The following is a 21325-nucleotide window of genomic DNA, read 5'->3' on the forward strand; positions in this document are numbered from 1 at the left end:
TCCTCTTGATCCTCTTTTCCGTAGTCCTCAAAGATTGCTAACGTCCTCACCCTGTCACGGAGAGTAAGCCGAGCAGCCCTACAGAGAAACTTAATTTCCACCACTTGTACCTGCAATCTCATTCTTTCAGTCGCTACCCAATATGTGAGGTGAGGACAATAGATGAGGATGAGTTCGTGGATTGACCAATAAACTGAAAGCTGGGTCACAAAAAGTCACGAACAGAAGAGATAAAACACAGACCCATGGCACAGTAATGGTTCCTCTTTCATAGTTGTGAGCAAAAAGTCTGGTTTCTCTACAGAACAATTTGCTGGTCTTTGGACAGGTCTTTGCAGCCTCCTCAACCACTCTTTAAGGCTTTCCCAATAACATATAGAGCACCCTTGTCACCGGTCTTCAGAGGCATACCACACATACATCAGAATTTACTTTCACATCCATAAACAGCATTCATGTCAGTGCTCGAAGAATACGGTCCCCCAGGGAAAACTTCCCAGCTCGTTATTTCCTAGTGACTGCAAGTTCCTCTCATTTTGTCTTTCAGCATTGGAGGTTTTGGAGTCCTGCTTGTTTCTTATTGGGTGTTATTCCTCATTAAATTTATTTAATTACTTTAACATGCTTCTTGGGAAGGCAAATGTAACTTGTTGAACATATGGTCAACAAAGTTATGCTGTCAATGCAGAATGATGTACTGTTCTTCAATATGTGAGGTCCTATCTGCATTTACTATACAAAGAAAGTGGGCTCAGTGAATATGGATAACGATACAGTACATATTCCCTTCCGTTAACCTAATAGTTAAACAGATTATGTTCAAACAGAATTAGGTTATTGTATTTTGAAAGAGTTACCACTGTAACGTCTGCTTGACACAACCGTGTATTTTGTGCATTTTTTTTCTGCAGTTCACTGGCACAAAAATGATGGAAAAAGAATATTTGTTTACCTTGAAACAGTGCAAAACCAGAAAAAGTGTTTAGTTTAAGTCACTTTTTTATAATGCCACACAAATGTAGGAAATCAAGAGAGAGCCCTGTTCAAGTGCTGTGCTGAGTCATGGAAGAAAACATTTTCATAAACAGTAGGCAATTTGTCATTTTATTTTATTTACATAATTGTTCAGTAAGCAATAAATGCACTGTACATATATTTTGTGACTGTTTTAAAGCCTAGAAATCTGGTTTGTTTGTGCTTTCTCCATGACAGCTTTACAGCTATATTTGTCTAGCAATCGACAACAAAAAATGATTAAAATTTGTGAGATACCTTTCAACCATTTATATAAGGCAACATTATTTACATCACTTAAAAAACTGTACAAATGACCAAGTGGACATATTTAATTTCTTACCCATTTCTAACAACATTTGCATGCTTATTAGTCATCTAATAATTTATTTCTACATATCCAGAGAGCTTCACTTCTTCACCCTCAGAATTAAAATACATTTTAAGAATGTAATAAAAAATAAGAGACATATTTTCTTGCATCACACATCAGACATTTCACACATGCCTAATGGACTACTAGTGACAAGTGTTTATGTGCTTTTGTGAGAGATGTTTTCACATATCAGTGAAATGCTTCTCTCAGATTTCAGGAATGGTTACTGGCCAACAATTACAGTAAGTAATGCATTGATACTTGTAAAACAGGTTTCTTTATTCCATTTTTAGAGTTTCATTATTCTATGAACAGATTACTTGTGTATTTGACCGAAGCACTGAATGGGAAAATGAATGGACATATAGACAGATTGAATCTTGGACTTGTTCTTCACTTTTTCTTTTCCAACATTTAATCTCATTGCAGTATTTTACATTTTATTTGTTTTATTCATGGCAATCAACACAAAATATAGAATACCATACTACAGTAATTGTATTATTTGGCCTTTAAAATTCTTGGGTCTTAGGACTTTACAAAGTCTTGGGCTTTAGAATTCTGAGCAGACAATGTAGGACAACTGAACTCTTTTAAGCTTTGGTAATTAATTATGACCAGATTCATTTTTGATTTAACATAAATAATAACATAATGACATAAGTAGTCGTAATGGTCAAAGCATTTTGCTTTGTTATGGCCAAGCTCAATGGGAACAGCACTGATGGACTCACTGGTACTTCACTGGTACAGATGAACTCAGAGGAACTGTGTTGTTTCCTTGATCTTCATGTACTTTTCTACACAGATTCCTGCTCCATGATCTTGAGCACTGTTGATAAATAAAATTATCGAACTGGAACCTTACACCAAGCACATAAAGGTGCGGGCTCAGACACACCAAGGTTTAGTGACGTTTTTTGTGTAAACCTCTACCATTTGTGACAGGTCTGTTTTTGGGGGCAAAGTTCATTTAGTCGCTTTGTATTTATTCATCAGAATGTTCTACTGAAAATAATAGCAATAAACCCATTAACCATAACTCTCACTGTTCCTCTTTATTTACCTGGAATGCTTTATCAGTCTCTGACATGGCTGGTTTGCTATTTTTATTAGTTCAAGCTGAGCCATAAATCAACAGCATAATGTCCTACGACTCATTTTCATTACTATATTGAGTTTTAAGGATGGCATTTTGTTACATTTCTGCCATATGAGCACTGTGATAACGATAGTGACAGCTTCAAATAACCATAAAAAGAATTGCTGTTTTTTTCAACAGTGCCAAAGTTTTCAGCAGAGTCTAAAGTCTGAAATATTTCGGAGCTGTGAATTTTAACATTCAACTTCCTTATTAGTTCTTCAATTGGATACCTTTCTGGCTCAGTATGAGCTTAACAATTTAGTTAAAACTGTTTTTAATGACTAATATTATTGAAATCAACCCCCAGGACATAATTACCTTGGAAACAATGAGATCATGATTTTACAAACTGTTTTGTGAAAAAAACTCTCTTCATTGACAAAATCACTGGCAAAAAAATGGCCTATTCCTTTATTAAATCAAACTTATACCAAGGTTTCATAGGAACACAGGGTTATATATCTTTTTTGTAAATGATAAAAAATGACCGTTTCAGCACTACATTACTACTAAATTTGCATCTTTAATCTTTAACAACAACTTTTTTCTTGGTCTCGAGCAAAATATTTTGAACACCCTCCAGAGAAGTTCCCATACCTTCACAAATTTGTAATAAATGGCTTTCAGAAATAATTTAAAAAACACGTTTTTTTTTCAACTATACATTTCAGAATGAAATGTTTAAAATATGCCACTTCCACATGGGGCATAAGCTAAACATCTGTTAACCACATTCAAGAGACTCTGAGAAAGTTTAATACAATGCCCTATGATAGAAAAAAAACACTTTCAATCCAGTTAGAGATTTTTTTATTTGTCCATTCCTCAGAAAGACAGAAAGAAAAAGAAAGAAAAACAAAAATGCAAATCGTCTTATTGAGGTGTTCTTTGGTCGCTGTGCAAGTGTTGCTCTTGGAATTCTCTTTAATTAGAAACAGCCTAGTTTCATTTTAAGAGTGTTGCGATTTCACAATTGCTGTTGACGAGGCAGAGTTCTTTGCGCTCATAGTGAAACATACTTTGGAGGAACTGGAGGCTTTCTTCCTTCAGTAGGTGTCACCTGGAGGATTAAACAGCAGCCGTTGAGGAGGGAGGCCCAGTGTGATCACTGGCCATCATCAAAAGTGCATCCCATACGCTTCATAACTGACAACCTGGAGCTGACTGGAGTACTGGGCTTCTGTAGTAGCTCTGGCTGTGGCTTGAACTGCTCCATCAAGATCTTCAGGATGTCCTCTACCTTCTGGTCCATCTGTGTGACCTTATTTAAAAAAAAACAATCTGTAACTACATACTGTACATTTATGATATGTATAGAAACTTAAAAAGTCCTGAAGCTAGAGGAAAATGCTGTAATCATTGCAACTATTATACTTATAAGTATACTGAAATAGCCTTCAATGTTACAACTTTCTAGATGGCTTATTTATTATTAGGTTTCCAAGCAGTGCCAACCATTGATTTTAAGGATTTTAATTTATGACTTTTGAAACAGCTCGTTTCATACTAAGCAGGCATTCTGGAACACACAAGCCATTACATTCTTGATATAAAATAATAATTATCCTTATGCTTAAATAACACTTGTCTGGACACTCCACTCAAGGAGCTCTACAAGCAAATGGGACTCTCCTCCACTACTGCCACTCTGTAGCCCCACCTGGATAATGGAGATGGCAGCCATAGTGTGCCAGTACACTCACCACACAACAGCTATCAGTGGGGAGGAGAACACAGTGACGAAGCCAGTTCATAGATGGACATTATTAGGAGGCCATGATTGAAAAAGGCCAGGGGGAAATTTGGCCAGGACTCCTGTGTAACACCCCCCACTCTTTTCGAGAAACGCCCTGTGGTCTTTAATGACGTCAGTTTTACGTCTCATCCGAAGAACAATGGCTTTTTACAGTATAGTATTGGGTCCTATAACAGTGGCCTTGCAACATATTGGATATCCTTTTCAAAATTATGTGAAATGCAAACTGCAAACAAAAACTATCTGGCTAATAAATTCCAAACTTATTAGGCATTATTCTTGTGACCTCATAACAGCATTATGGTAAAACGGAGGTTCAAAATTCAAACTACCACTGTCTTGGGACCTGTTACATCAGTTGTACTGAAACCTCACATCTTTTGCTGATCTTCAGCCAGCTTCAGCCTTCAGGACTATATAATTGCACATGGCAGTCACATTTCAAACTGCAAAGTGATGTAATGCCAAATTTAACAGGCAGTGTCTTTATCATAAAAGGGTACAATATTCAACGATTATTGTCTCGCATTACAAAAGGATGGCAAAACAACATTTTGCTAGCCATACTTAAAATTTACAGTTATCTTCTTTGGAGGGAGAGCGTGGTGGCACAGTGGCTAACATTGCTGCCTTGCAGTGCTAGAGTCCAAGGTTCAGGTCTTGGGCTGCTGTGTGAACTTTGAATGTTCTCCTTTTGTTCATATGGGTTTCCTCCACAGTCCAAAGACATACTGTACTGGTTGGTTTAATTAGCTTATGGAAAATGTGGCCCCGGTGTGAGTGTCTGTGTCTGTGTGTGCCCTGGGATTGACTGGCATCCTATCTAGTGTGTATCTTGCCTTGCACTTGTCCAAGGCTCTCTGGTAACTTTGTCTTAGATAAACCTGTAAGAAAATGGATGGATGAATAATCTTGGACAAAATGGAATTAAAATATTATACAACGGGACTCCTGTGTTAATCACGTGTTCACCTCAAAGCCCGAAGGTCATTTCTGCTATTTGAATTTGAACGTTAAATTCCAGACAATTTTTTTTATTTTCTTTTGTAACCCTTCCTCTTTGTGCTTTACAAGAAAAAATAATCGAAACAAGCTGCAGGATCTTCAGCAGGCTAATATGTCATTCACTGTGCGTCTCACTAACGCCTACATTTAACTGTAAAATGGAATTGCACGATTTCTCGGCTCTTGAAATGTCAGACAGAATATGAGGTATGAGGTATCACAGTGTAAGATCTTTTACAGTGTTGCTGCATCAGTAGGTACCTAAAGCTGTGTTTTTTAAAAGAAACAAAAAATGTAGACAAATCTAGTTCTGATGAACGTGGGCACTGTAATAACTAAGTTAGTACTTTTTAAGTGATATATGTATTTGAGAATATAATGTGACTGTAGGGGTTATACTGTAGATTCTCTGTCCTGTGATGTTAGTAGAAGAAGTGGACTATTATTACATTTACTATTAGATGTAGTATTGATAGTGAGCTTTACTGTAAGAGCAGTGAATGTAGTAGCAAAACTAGGAGACAAGAGAATTTGAAATAATTGCCATTTTTGTCAAAGATTGGTTTGGTTTGGTTTGGTTATCGATGACTATGGATAGGAAAATGGATAGAAGCTTCTTTGTTTTCACTGTTACGCAAGTACTTGGTGTCGGGTCAGATCTGTCCTATGGTGGAGATCCTAGAGTCAATCCCAGATTGTTCAATTGATCAGGGCATTAATTTAATGTCCAAGTCACTAAAACACTAGTATACAGCAATACGGATTTGCAGCATAACATCTACAGAAAACGGGTTTGGTAGAACACTCCAATCCTCAAAACCCATGCTTAAACCAATCAGGAAGTGGGGAAACATGGCTGTTTGCTTGTTATTTTCCGACAATTAAGTATTGCAGGAAACTAGAGGATTTCCTTCATTTGAGTTTCCATATCAATGGTCATTTCAAGGATGCATGGATCTAAGAGTCCACAAAAGTGCAATTTTTGGATACATCCAAAAGTGCTACTTTTATCACGGTATCTCAATCCACATTTAACAAACTTCAGTAGGTCCAGTATGGCAGCCAGTATCCCAATAACACTCAACCATAACCTTTTGGCAAAACGGCAAGGATCATAGTCACATATGAGATATTCATTCCTTAAAAGTTGAAGGAGAAGCAGGATTTTCATGTCAATATACGGAAAATGAGAACTGAATGCTCTCCAGTCACCAAGGCAATGATAACTCACAGTGTGCTTTGATTACAATCACTTTCTTTTACCATCAGACATTGGGCTAGCCCAGACAATAAAACAGAAGCTGTTAAAAGAGCTTTGTCTCATAAGGAAAGGACTACAAACAATGTAAAATATTTGCAAAAACCAACAGAGAAATTGTGTGTGTTATTCAACGAAAATCCGGAGCTACAGCATTAGTTAAGGAAATATAAAGATCGTCTGTATTTCAGTCTTGTGCTGCCCTGAGTTTGAGTCGATACAGAGTCCTTTCCTCTTTGTAGTCTTTGTAGATGTGTGAAAAGCAATAAAAGAACAAAACAAAACACCTGTACTTCAATGTTTGCATTACAAACTGTCTTAGGTGGGTAAGGCTCTCCAGCAGGTTTCATACACATTAAAGAAACTTTATTCAGTTATTGGTCTGATTTCATTTGAATGTACCATGCTTTATGTACCATATAGAGTTTCATACACCTTAAAGAAACTTTATTCAGTTATTGGTCTGATTTAATTTGAATGTACCATATAGCTGTGAAATATTACGCCTGCAGCAGCATGTACTGTAGACATGTGATAGGAGGACAGGTGAACTGTCAGCTGCTCATAAGCAAATGGCCCAGAGGTTACGTTGCTATGGCAGCCATACTCTCCCACCCCCAACATTCCTTATCTGTCTGCGAACAACAGGACTGGCACATATACTAAATAACCCAGAAAATAACACTAAAACCTAAACCACAATAGTTGTGTAACTGTAATTTATTACTAATCAAACACTACAGTCTCAACAGATGTCTTGGTAATACTGGCTAGCTTCATCTGACTATGCAAAATTAGAAAATATAGCATTGCATACTGTGATTGATCTGGGAGAGGCAGAAGTCAATGAATGCCTTATCAAAAATCCTTAACACCCCGAAACCATCATTACCAGCAATATGAAATAAAGCAGAAATCTCCATTTCCTGGCTTGCTTTCAGGTGCTTTTACATCCTGAAATTCAGTGTTTAAGCATTTAGAGGAAACACCTTTTGTGAGGTCTCCACCTAAGTGCCACTAAGTGCCCAGCCCTTCGTGAATATTAGCACACTGACGATGACATGAAATAATGAATATTTATGCCAAGTGTTTAGGTCCAAAATTAAAGTTATCTAGGGAAAGTCTTTAGGCACACAGATTAACCCAGAGTAGAGATATAAAGCGTTCAATCAAATAACGCGATGGCATGCCTTTCTTCAGTATTTAAACACCACAGCCTAAAATGCTTGTATTTCATGGCAGTGTGTATATTGTAACATCCTACTCGCTGCGGTATCTCAATCCACATTTAACATACTTCAGTAGGTCCAGTATGGCAGCCAGTATCCCAATCAGGTCTAGTGAAGGTGATCACATTACTCCTGTCCTGGAGTGCATGCACTGGCTTCCTATCGGGTTTCATTTCAATTTCAAAATCCTCATGCTCACCTATAAGGCTCTACATGGCTCGGGACCTCAGTACCTGTCTGAATTACTATTGTCCTACTCCTGACCTCACAACCTTTGTTCATCTTAATGTGGTCTCCTGTCTGTCCTCCAAGCCCATCTACACTCCACTGTTGATAGGGCTTTCTGCTGTTATTTCCTGGTACTCTGGAATTCTATCCCTAAGGATATTATATAGGCACCTTTCCTGAGTGCTTTCAAATCAGGACTTAAAATCTCCTGATTTTGAGTTGGAAGGGCTTTAATTTAACTGTTTCTGAGTCTGCCCCTTTGTTTTCCTTCTGTGTTCAAACCCTCACTGTAACTGTTTAATTCTGCTACCTCCTCCCACTGTGTATTTTGTTTCCTGTAAAGTGCTTTGTGAAGCCCCGTTTGAAGGCTCTATATAAAAATGAAGTTTTAATTTATAACTAATTTGTTCTATTGTATAGTGTTTGTTTTATTGTGTAGTGCCCCTAGATGTAACATGAAAAGCTCCATAATAAACAGTAGAGGTGATTATTGCAGTCAGCTGTTGAGATTGTTTTGACTTTTGAGTTTGTTGGGCGATCTGCTGTATGTGGCCTCGAGAAAGATTATAAATATGCTAGATTTATTGATTTATAATTAAGAAAACATTGTCAGAAAAGATCGCCGCTGACTCTGAGCAGCTTCTTTGTGTATAATGGGCTTTAAATACATCTCTGTACTGTCCTCAAGGGTTTTTGGCAAAGATCAACCTTACCAAACATGCTTTTCAGCATTTCTATTGCATGCATGTTTGAATGCTAATGAAATGAGAAGGACAATAACGATGATGGCAGTGAACACATTTTAAAATTGGATCTATTTTTTTGCACACTTCAGTCCCGAAACAAAAGAAACTCTTGGTTTAATCCTCAGCAAAATAGTGCACTACCTCAATTAGTCACATTGCCTGGAAGTAGAACTAATTTCTCAATTTTCTGCTTGCATTTGAAATTGAGTTGAACAGTTCACTTAAACCTCAATGGGAGATTTTTTGCTTTGGGGATTGCCAGCATAATTTGTAAAACTACTGCAGTAGTTAGCTGCAGTACTTCGATTGGCTTCTTTTTTTAAAATCATGTCGTTGTTGATATCTTTTTACACAGATGTTAAGTATACAGTATAAGAAGAATGACTATCTTTTGGTGTAGTGTCATTTCCCACTAGGCTTCCTCTCACAAACAAAACTATGCCAAACTTCAGTACAAAATATAATACGTGTGTAATAACACACTGATGTGCTGCAGGCCTGGATCTGGGTCTGGTAGACACAGTTAGGATTTTAGAAAAGCTGAGGTTCAAACTGTGAAAAGCCACTGAGGAAGACAGTGCTACAGGCCCACTTTGGAGTGCCAAAAGCTGTACTTTGGCTTCTGCTGCTTTATTTTTGTACTCTACCTGCAGTCTGTGCAGTGTCCCAGAAGGAGCTGGAATCTAGTCACAAAACACCCCAGTGTAGTACTATTAGGTGAGGATACCAGTGGAGGTATAAGGCCTTTTCCTTGGATGTAAAACTGGGAATAAATTTATGGATATTGTTATGGACAACTGTGACACATTTCCAGAGGTACAGTATAGGTTCTTCTAGACCTGAGTGCACTGCTTACTTCAGTGTCTCAGAGAAACTCCACAGTGACCTGGCCTGGAATTACACAATTATATATCTGCTCACAAGACAAATAAAATGACTTCTTGAGGTAGGTTTTGATTGATGTATCCATCTTTAATCAGAAAGCAGCTTATTCCAATAGTCACAGTGACTTGCAGCCTGCGTTACAAGGGCTCCACATAGAAGGTGTCCCAGTACAGGCTTGAAACCCAAGCCTCAGGATCTGTGAGGAAGCCCAACATTGTCATGCTGTCCTGAGGTTTTTAATGTTAAAAAATCAAACTTTTCTTTCTAGTATTCTGAAATTAAGGTACAGTGTGCAAAAAAATGAAATAAATGAAAATGCTAAGTTGGAAGACTTCTGGAATGATGTATCACCACTGTATTTAGAATATGCATTATGTGATTTTCTGTCTATAAATCTGATATTCACATCAAAAATAATTAATTGGAACCACTGGAGATTCCATTATACCAACAAACAATTATGACTACATACAATATGAGTTATGAAGGTTGTGGCTGGGATTTGCTGTTTGCATGATTCACACTGCCATCTGTTGGAAGTCATGAATGTGGAATTATTTTGGGTGAGGGTATTTTAGCTCCGATTAACGCATTTTAAAAGTATGATTGCTGTCGTTCAAAGCTTGCAAAGGGATGTCAATTCCGACCAATTTAACTATTTGTTGCATGTGACGTAAGTATACGTGAGAAAATTATTTAAAGTTATTTTTTTAGTTAAAACACTGGGATCTTTGAGTTTAGAAAAATATAGGTAAACTGATTATTTAAAAAGTATTAGAAGAAATTCAATAAAAACAATAATCTGAATTTCCTGATGACTATTTGGCAAGCAATGATACCTACACACCTAAATCCCAATTAACTAGCCTACTTTGAACAAATGAAGGTCCAGCATTAAAGTCAGAGCATTATTTTTTAAGAATCTTATGTTCATCTGCATTTAAAATTGCTTACAGCCAACTCATGTTTTATTATTATTTTCCAAATTCCTCACCCTGAAAAGGACTGTGATGGAATTGTGCACTTTATGAACACAAGCAGCATGATTCCGTTCTACAGGAGATCATTTCTGAATTTTTTTTCTGACATTATATTCTCATTTGTCCCGTGAAACGTACTATTGAAAATTAGTTTACCCTCCTGTCAGCTGCCCTTCCTTTTTATGGCAAGCACTGGTGATTCAGGTCAGGTGAGTGGAATGTCGTCTGACTATTACTTCTTATTGTTTTGGTTTCCCTTTGTGTAAAAGTGAGTATCCCAGCATTCCAAAACAATAGACAATGTACAATGTACTCCATGCACTTAGTAGCCTAGAAAAAAAAACATCTCACACAATAGCTATATGGGAAATTCACTCTTTTAATTTAGAATTTTCAAAGGGAACATTTTGTAAGGCTCTAAAATAAGGTCTTTGGTTAGTAAAAGAGCAGTGGTTTCCTTTTTATGAAAAGGAAAAGCACTAACGACACTAAAACATCTGCTGGCCCTTTTGCTTAGCTGTAGTAAAGACAAAGTGGAGGTCTTTAATGCACGGTGCTCTTGGGAGCCCAGAAACAGTGAAAATGTTTTAGGAGTGCAAGCCAAGACTACATTAGAATGCCATTAAAATAGAATTTCGTGCTCCAAACTAATGGATTCAGGCTTGGTGTGTATATTCTGATCCAGTGAAGGAGAGTGTAGTAAACACATATCCACATGGCTGACGTTTTTGGCTTGTAATTTGACTTAAAACTTGCAACACATGGGATTGGATTCTTATTTTTGAATCATCTCTCCCCAGAAGACTTGATTCAGTTTAAAATTGGCAGATACAATATGCTCTTTGTATTTGCAAAGGGAAAAAAGGGGAGGGGGTATGTTTTAGAGAGTAGAAAACCAACCAAGAGCACCTGACACACATGATAAGTATCAAGGACCACGTGCCATTAAACTGTAGCCAAAGCCTGGCTCCTTTGTAGCACACCACATCTTTCCAATCTCTGTAAGTGGGTGTGTGTTGAAAGTGCCTTTTGTTTCGTAGCAAGTTTCAGAAGGAGCTTCAATACTGTGGGGTTCCACAGTACTACTTGTGAAGCACTGTTGGAGAGCATGCTCAATTTCACTAAAACATTAGACAAACAAATAATCAAAACAGTTTTTTTTTCTTCTTTATAGTGGCAATTCAGAGTTTTGTTGACCAAAAGAAAAGGACATACTTAGGACCCAGTAAGGGATTTTCATAGTACATGCAGAATTTATTTATTTAAGCTTATGGTTTGTCAAAGTTATTTTGAATGGCCTATGTGGTGTAAAAAACAACAACAAAAGCATGCGAGTGACAACTGTGCTAAATTATACCCATGACACAGAGCTGGTTACTGTCTTAAAAAACGCTTTCAACCATCATAGTTCAAAGGCAGGAGAACAGAAGACAGAATTGTTTCTTTAAAATATTTGAAGGCAGAAATGTAACTTTGTGAAAATGTTTCCTTAAGGAAAGAATACGCATTTAAAAAAAAAAAACTTTTGACAAATGATTACAGCATTTTACAGTTATACTGTATGTATTATAACCCAGTGAAACCAAAAATAAACTACAGTGAACACAGGAGTTAAAATATGTCATATGACATTAAATATATTAGATCTATAATTTATTTTTTATTGTGTTTTATAGCTTGTGGAACTTTTGGCTTCTCATTATTAGTTTCCTTCAAAGTTGTTGGTGATTCAATATTGGCAAATTGTATGCAATGAATGTTTTCCTGGCCTTACACACTCATTTAAAATCCTCTTGGTTTGAAATTTGAAGAGAGACACTGACTGCTTCTGAAAGTGAATTACGGATTCCTGAATAAAACCCACAAGAAAGAGTGGCCAAACCATCAGAAAACAGTTATTTAAAGTTTTGTTTCAAGGATTAGTCTCTCTCAAATGTTCTATAAGTTTCAAATGAAGGATGAAAGTTAAATCTGACAACACATTGTAGCGTTTATCCCCGACCTAAGGAACACAGTAATAAGTGAATTTCACAACTTTCTTTTGATTCTTTTTTAATATCATAGCTTGTATGGGTGATCACAGAGATTATGTGATTCAAGTACCTTGCAGTTATATACAATACTTTACGCAGAAACCATTTTAACTCTTCACTTACCCACTGAAAAAGTGTCTTAATTTTAATTCACAAAGAATACAAGAAGGCACTTTTCTGTTTAAGAAAAGCTAAATAAATGTTCCATTTGTCAACTTAACTACTCCCTCAATGCACTGCAAGGTGTCAGTTCACTGTCTTGACATGCAAGCCACAGCTGCACTCCGAACGTAGGCAGTGGCCTACCTAAATTCTGAGCCTGAACTGAGCCGAGGGTTTGACTGACAGATATCACATCTGGCAGCACACAGCAAACCATAAATGGTTAAGTTTCCTTTGTTGTTTGTCATCAGTTTTTTTTTTGCACAAGAGCTTATAGCTCCTTGTGACAATAATATCTTCCTGCCTTTCTTGGTAACAGTGAGCTTAAGCAGAAAGAATTGTGGGCTTCAGAGTCACTCTGAAGACTTGAAAACAAGCAGGGGGTCAACCACTTTTCTTGGTTTTCAAAGGGTCTGGAAATAACAGCCAGTTGCCTTTTCAACATTTGTTTCAGTAACAGCTGTGGCTCCCTCTTTTCTTTAATCATTCACAACATCCATCCATGCATTTTCCATGAATTTCCTAACTGCTCTCTGAAATAGGGTCGCAGGGGAGCACGAATATACCTATATCAGTAGGCAAAGAGTGCAAGGCAGGATATACCCTGGATGGGACGCCAGTCCATTGCAGGACACGCACAGGACATAAAAATACACACACTCATACCGGGGCTAAATTTCTTAGAAGCCAATTAATCTTATAGTATGTCTTTGGACTGTGGGAGGAAACCAGAGCACCTGCCAGAAATCCACACAAACATGGAGAGAAAACATACAAGCTCCAGGAACAAAGCCACCCACTGTGAGCCAGCAATACTGACCACTATGTCACCCCACCTCCACATTTACAACATTATGGATGTAAATTAAAAGAAGAGTAGGACGAGTTCCTTTTCAGACAGGAGAACTAGTAGATAGAGCTCACGAGACTGCATCTTATATCTTTCCCTTGTCCTCATATTATGTTGCTCCTGCTCTATTTTAACAGGATGGCTGCAAATTGTATTTGCAGTATAAATGAAATTTACAGTTCCAAATGAAAATCCCCACTTTCTTTCAGAGCTACAATAAAAGAGCAGAAGGACAACCCTGTGAAATTGAAATGAGAACCCATCATGCACAGTTCGTATTGCCGAAAACTGAAAGTAAGGGGAATGGATAAGTTTTATTTTTAAATACATTTTCTGGTTATTTTTTAAAAATGTAGCGTTACAGTGGTTGAAAAAGTCTGAAAAGGCAGAAGAAGAGGATTCAATGTCTGGTGATGGCCAGGGATGTTCTTTATTTGTAAATGTTCAAAGAAAACTGGCAGACACTGAGAGCTCCACCATTTCTGAAAAGACCATTAGTGGTTGCCTGTCCAACAGGAGTGCCATTATAAAACTGTTTTTCTTGTTCCAGCTGTTCACTGACATTTGTTTCCATCCACCTCGGGTGGCTAGGGCTGTCCTTGTATGATATGTTATGTTTTTACCAACTACATGTGTATGTTAGATTTTTCTCCCACCCTTCCTGATTCTAAATTAAGGGCTGGTTAAAAGAAAATGATTTTGTGTTGTTGCACTGTATATGTTTTTGTCAAACGGAAGACAGGAGTGGAGACTAACTAAAATGCTCCAAATGACTTTTACAAAGATGTAGTTGCTACAAAATATACCAAATTTGTGGACATAGAGCTCACAGATAATTATTTTTACGTAGAAACTAAAGGGGTTTTATCTAAAGGCTTTGTCATCAGTTGAACTAGCTATTGGTTAGAACTTTGAAATATATTATTTAGAAGCCATTTCACTATGGAAACTTTATACTATGTCCAGGCTATGATTCAGAAAAACTAGTTCTGTTTGTTACACAAATTTTAAATTGAAATAAATGCTGCTTATAAATTGTTTAAGGTTGGAAAGTTTAGTTTTTTTATTTAGATTATTCCTCAAATTATCAATGTTTTTGTCAATGTTTTTCTAAGACATTTACATTGTTTCCACAATGTTATCCTTCGCTCCTGATTCGAATGTTTCACCATACAGTCAGTGATTTATGCTGCCTTCTACTGTGATTATTCGTGAGACTGGGGTGATATTTAAGTAAGCTTTTATATGTTGGGTATAGGAAATGTCCAATTCTCATTATTTAAAAAACATATTTCATAATGGTTACTTGTGGCTGGGAGACTTCAGTACTGGCATTCTTTCCCAGAGGCACTCAGTGAAGACTGAAAGTAAAAGCTGTCCCATCAATCCATCCATTTTCTAACCACATCTTCCAATTCAGGGTCGCAATTTAGCTGGAGCCTATCAAGGCAAGCAATTGGACCATGACAGGATACACTCTGGAGAGGACGTCAGTCCATCACAGAGCACACACACCCTTCCACTGATGGCCAGTTTTCTCAGTAGCCAATGAACCTACCAGCATGTTCATGGACTGTGGGAGGAAACCAGAGCACTTGGACGAAACCCACTGAAACACAGGAAGAACACAGAAACTCCATACAGATAGCATCCCAGGTCAGGAACTCAGGGCCCCTGCGGATCTGGAATCACTGGGCCAGCCATAAAAGCTGATACCTGACACAGTCTCACAAGCACTTTCAGTCATGTCCTTACAATAGGGACGTGTTGTTCTCTCCTGGTCAGTATGGGACTTAGAATGAACAGGTGCATAACAGGTAAAATGAAATGTAATTATTAAATGAAATGAAAACAATTAGTCTTCAGTTCCTGATTTCTAGGACAGAGTGGATTTAGATTCATTTTTCCAATGCTGAACGTAAGACAAACACACGCTCCAACAACCACAAAGGACCTAATATGCAATGAATGGAAAACCTGCTTTGCAAGATTTATTGCATCACAATTAATTGTTTTTTGGAATTCAAATATCAATGCTTCAATTCATTTTCAGTAATTTAATAAGTAAAATATGATGTTTAGTTTCAGATACATCTTCCATTACAACATTTTGTTGAAGCCAGATGTTCGTGCTACCATTTCATTTTACCGATAAATGAAAACATGGTTTTAACGACTGCCACTCCTGCTGATGTCTTTAGTGAGCCCGAGATCTGCCTGAAACACAAGGTGTTTGCCATAATTTCCAGCGAATACCAAATACCGTTTATGTCAGTACTACAAATTTCTCCAAAATAAATTCATTTTGCAAAAGAATTACACTTTTCAATGACATCTTTGTTTAACATTTTGATCCAGAAGCAAATGCACAAGATACATTCTGCCTGCAGCTATCAGCTGCTCCAAGCATATCTATGCTGCTGATGAAATTCCAAGACCGCACGACACTAATCTCTGTGCCAGGGCATGCGTGCCAGCTGATCCTTCCTGATTGGAGACTGCCATTTCCTAAGAAGCATTAAATCAAATAAAGCCTGTTTTATGTTATATCGCCTTGGACACACAGCTGTGGAAGGGAAAATTGACTTCTTGCTGGCTAGGCGGTGTTCTGTTTCCAAATATAGGTACATAAGCTACATGGCATCACTATGTCTTTGGGTGTGTGTGGATGAATATGACAATGCACACTCCTCACTCCTTAGTTTGATTTGGATAAGTGCAATTTCAGTTTAACCTCCCATCACCAGCCCACAAGGAAGAAAGGAGAAAGAAAAACTATCTGACCCTATGAAATGCACCTACGGTGCTCAAGAGAAGCACAGGTTTTGTCAGGCTGAGGAAATTCTGAAAACGACAGTCTTAAGTGGTGATACTCACTCATAGGTCTGGAAAGCCAACCCCAGCAAGAGTTTTAAACAATTTAGCATCCTAAACAGATCCTAGTCAGAAGATGTTTTTAACTAAGATTATTTGCTCACAGTTGACTTAATAAAGTTGTCACTTTATTGGAATAAAAACCAGTAGACCTTGTGGTGCTCTAGGACCAGACCTTTTGGAGACAACAGAGTTTTCAATCTGTTGGAAATTTGTGATTCCAAAAAGGCTCAAATGGTATACATGCTTGCTTCAAGCAGAGCTTTAGCACCATAACCTGGACAGCTCACTTTGACCAGGATGTACCTGCAAGAGATTCATTGTACTTTGGAGGGAGACGTCACTTCATATGTTTCAGATGGCAAGCCATATGAGCAACTATCTGAGTCCTTGGGTGCTCTGAGAAGCATGTGAGCCATATTATAGTAATAGAGCATGCAGGAGATCATTTAGACACATGCAGCAGCCTGTGTACAATATTGTGAATATGAATACATTTCAAATGGAGTCTACAGAACCTGATTCTGTCAAAGTTGTTATTCATCATGACAAACCAATTTTGCTTATTTTATTTGAAATCCCATAGGCAACTATTCTTCTCTGATAATTCATAAACCCACACATTTCTACCACAGATACATGTTGTAGCCCATACTATACAGTATATGAGACTTGACATTTTATGGGCTCATGGTGACCATTTGTTCTCAATCTAGAAAGCTATGTTTGATCAGTCCATAATGAAAGTAAAAAACAGTCATGGTTGCTATGGAGGACAAATAGGAATACTCAACTTTGAAATCTTCTCATAACTTTTCACAGAGTGAACATAAGATCACAGTAATTGAAAATATTTTCCTATAACCTTTGATTTCACTCAAAGGTCACGTGCCAAACCGGGTCATATAGCCTTATAAGGCGCAAAAATGTCAGCACTACTCTGGAATATGCTTAGGAACACATACATATCCAATGCAAAAATGATCTTCTGCATGACCTTTGACCTCACCTGAAGGTGAAATGTAAAACAGAAATACAGTACCTATAGAAAGTCTACACCCCCTTAACCAAAAAAGGTTAATGTTCTGGAGTGGCCCAGTCAAAGCCTTGACCTCAATCCAACTGAGCATCTGTGGAGTGACTTATAAATTGCTGTTCACAAATGGACTCCCATCAGACTTGATGTGCAACACTGATACTTACCCAAAGAGACTCACACACATACTTACCGCTCACTGGGGCGGTGAATACTTATGCATTCAATTATTTTTAATTAATTTAGTAAAATGTCTGGATTATTTTTACTTTGACATTATAGAGTACTTTGTGTGGATGAGTGGCAAACATTCTCAGTTCAATACATCATGGCTCCATGCTGTAACACAATAAAATGTGAAAAAGTCCAAGGGGGGTGTAGATGTTCTATGGGCACTGTATAGCTCATTACAGAGTGCTGACATATTCTGGTTGTTGTGAAATGCAGGCATGATATTATTTTCAGTTTGTAGGGTCTGAGTCTTCATATTTTGCAGCCAGATAAACCCCAAACCTGTTACATACAAAATATGCAAAGCATTCATACTTGAAGTTGAAGACTTTTTGGTATATGCTGAAACAGACATTTTTTTAAACTAATTTTACTATTTTTTTTACTATTGGTTTTACTCAGCTGTGCAGAAACAAGTATACGCCTGCTTAAGTTGATTGTAATTTAGAGCAATGTAAAACAATTTTTGAGCAAGAAGGTTTTAGTAATTTCATGCTTATTAAAATCCCGAGAGCAATGTGCCATGGAAAATGTTATTCATAAAATACATGTGCCACACATTAAAAATAAGCACATACATTTTTTGCTGCAGACGTGTACCTTGAGTCCAATAGGGAAAATGCTGCACAAAATCTGTTTTATAGTATCTGCCATGTAGACAACTAGTTTTAATAAAACTTATGTTCAGTTAGGCACAGGAAATCTATCCAAGGCCTTCAGCTTTTGCCACTAAGATAATGAAACAGTTCTTTGGCCTGATAGATTTTAAAGTCAGCGTATTTCCACTGGCCTCCAGTGTTAAAATCTGGAAATTTACCCTTTGATTAAACATGTAAAGATAACATAAGTTTACCAGTCAAATTTGAAAAATAAATCATGTTTTTTTTTTACAGGGAAACTAGCAATTGATTTATAATGAATAAAGCCTCAAACAGGCTGAATGCTGCTGTAGATGGGGTTGGGATTAATCAGACTCCTGTGTTCCTGGCCAGAGAGTGACTCCTGACATTTCGCAGACACCTGCTGACTCTTAATTCTGATGTCCACTGCTCCATTCAGTGCCTACCCTCCTGTTAGCTCAGTGGGGCTTGGAGTATAAAAAGCTCAATAGACGGGCACATCACATGTGGGTAAAGAGGTTGAGCTGGGAGCCAAGAAGGAAAGAAACAATACTTTGATAGATAGTTCAGGTGGGCGGCTGTGTCAACATGCGTAGGCTGCAAAGGAACAAGTAATAGGTTTATCCCATTCTGAAAAGACACAATGTTTCATTGATAGATATATCATTTGATAGATAGCATTTGATAGATATATACGTACAAATGCTTGTTCCAAATGGGAACTGAATTACAACAGAATGTGATGTTTTTCGAAACTCAGCAAGTTGCTGGTTAGTACAGGTGGTTTAGGTGAGACTGGATAATACCATCCATTTTCTAACTGCATGTTCCAATTCAGGGTCACGGGGGACCTGGAGCTAGTAATTAGTGGAAGGTGGAATACACCCTTGACATGGATGCCTATCCATCACAGGGCAGATACAAAACACAGGCACACACTCACACCAGGGCCAATTAACCTATATCAGTATGTTTTTTAGATCATGGGAAACTGGAGCCCTCAGAGGAAACCCACATGAACACAGGAATAACATACAAACTCCACACAGATAGTAGGCCAGGAACTGAGCCCAGTGCCCCTGCGCTGAGAGGCAGTAATGCTGACTACTCTGTCACTGTGCCGCCTGACCGGATAACATATTCAATTTATTCATGCTATGGATTTTGAAAGACCAACCTTGAGTCTGAAGACATTAATAGCAACTCTTTGTTCTGAGGACTACAAATACCATCCTCTTAATAATTTGTTTTCTTCCACGCATTGGCAACTTAAATTCTTTGAGTAATGACTATTGGATTGCTGGAGTGCCTACATGAAAGTATACAGACATAACAAGCCATACAGGCATAATGTCATGTTTTAAATTGTTGTGCTGGGGTTGAGATTACTGTTTCTGTTTTCCAGCAAGTAAAGCTTTAATCACTTTGAAAAAGAAAAGCATTATTTTGGTAATAAAATCAGGTATCTTGCTTCTTTATCAAAGTAACAAATGTTTAGAGGTATAGCATTTCTTGATGTGTCAAAAGCTGGCCTGAAATAACTACTAACTATACTATCAATTTACTATCAGTCAAAATTGTTGGAGCACCTAAAAACGTTACAGAAACATAAACAAGGGATGAAATCTTCACATATTCACATATGCTTCATACAAACATTTACCACCCCTTTCATCTGAAACCTGATTCATCCTGTTACCAGTTTTAATGGATTGTACATTTCCATTTCAGGGAGAAGATAGGATCTGTTTCAGAGCAAAATAAGACAGGAGAGCCACATGAAAACCAGGGACAAGGCAACAGCTGTGAACTGATGTCACTTTGAAATGAAGAGTGTGTATGTGGTACAGACCCTTGTGCTAGGTTACCTTTCATAACTTTCCTGATTCCATAATTCCTGACCTGATAGAGTGCAAACACCAGCAAATTAGTTTAAAATGCTAACAACCAATCGAAATACACAAAATCACAGGAAAACTAAGTTGTTGGTACGCAATCTTGTCATTATACTACAGGTCAAATTCTCTTATACTGTATACTGTATGTTAACAACTAACATTTAAAAACTGTGGGAACAAATGCTGTGTAGCTTAACCACGTCATGTAAATCACGTTAGTGTAAATGTCAGGTTCCAAAATACATACTCTTTTGCAAGAGCACAAAATTACCTAGAAACACACATGCTAGGAAGCTATTAAATATAGTGTAGAAGCAAAATGCACATTTTAAATGCTCTGTACTACTGAAGAGAGGAAAAGTGACGAGTAAAGGATAGTATGCTACAGGTCTGTAGGTAAAAGTGGCAAAAGTTAATTACATATGCCACAATTTGTAACAACACTATTGCTGTATTTTATAAACCATGGCTTTTTTTTAAAGTTAATGTAGTTATCTTGATAACTTAAATAATTATCTTTTCCTTTTTTTAAACCATTTTTGCGGCACATTTTCAGGACCATCTGAACTGATTTTCCATCACACCACTATCTTATTCTGTACATGAACCAGGATGAAGAAAACAAAAGTTTAAATTCAAGCAGTTTTTAGGAAGTAGACTTTTAGCCTAAGACTGACAAGATAGTGCTGATATGTCTATGTTGATGGAAGTATAACAATTCCCTGAGAAACATTCTTTAATACTTCAACTAAACAGCAGAGTATTATATTCTAAAAAAACACAGAGGCAGACACACATAAGAGTCTATGACTAAGTCTCTACAGGAGAATGTCCTTCAACTCAGTACTGAATGACAGTTTGATTTCTTTCAGACAAGGTAAAATGAATCATGAAACTTGATTTTTTCCAGGCTTAAGATGAATAAAATCTAGTTGGATCTTTTCCCTATTAAGAGAGTACAGATGGAAGATGACAGCTGACCCTTCGGCTAGTCCTTTCC

General features: G+C 37.4%; 1 protein-coding gene across 1 annotated transcript in view; it reads right to left on the reverse strand.

Annotated features, from left to right (window-relative positions):
* Nucleotides 1–1125: 1125 nt before the first annotated feature.
* The window catches only part of kcnq1.2 (potassium voltage-gated channel, KQT-like subfamily, member 1.2), a 291253-nt gene continuing 271053 nt past the window's right edge, over nt 1126–21325 (reverse strand). The window contains exon 18 of the mRNA XM_069192074.1: nt 1126–3795. Within this exon, the coding sequence (XP_069048175.1) occupies nt 3640–3795 (156 nt within the window). The 3' untranslated portion in view covers nt 1126–3639. The remainder of the gene's footprint in view (nt 3796–21325) is intronic.

This window comes from Lepisosteus oculatus, chromosome 7, assembly GCF_040954835.1.
Source record: "Lepisosteus oculatus isolate fLepOcu1 chromosome 7, fLepOcu1.hap2, whole genome shotgun sequence".
NCBI classification, from domain to species: Eukaryota; Metazoa; Chordata; class Actinopteri; order Semionotiformes; family Lepisosteidae; genus Lepisosteus; species Lepisosteus oculatus.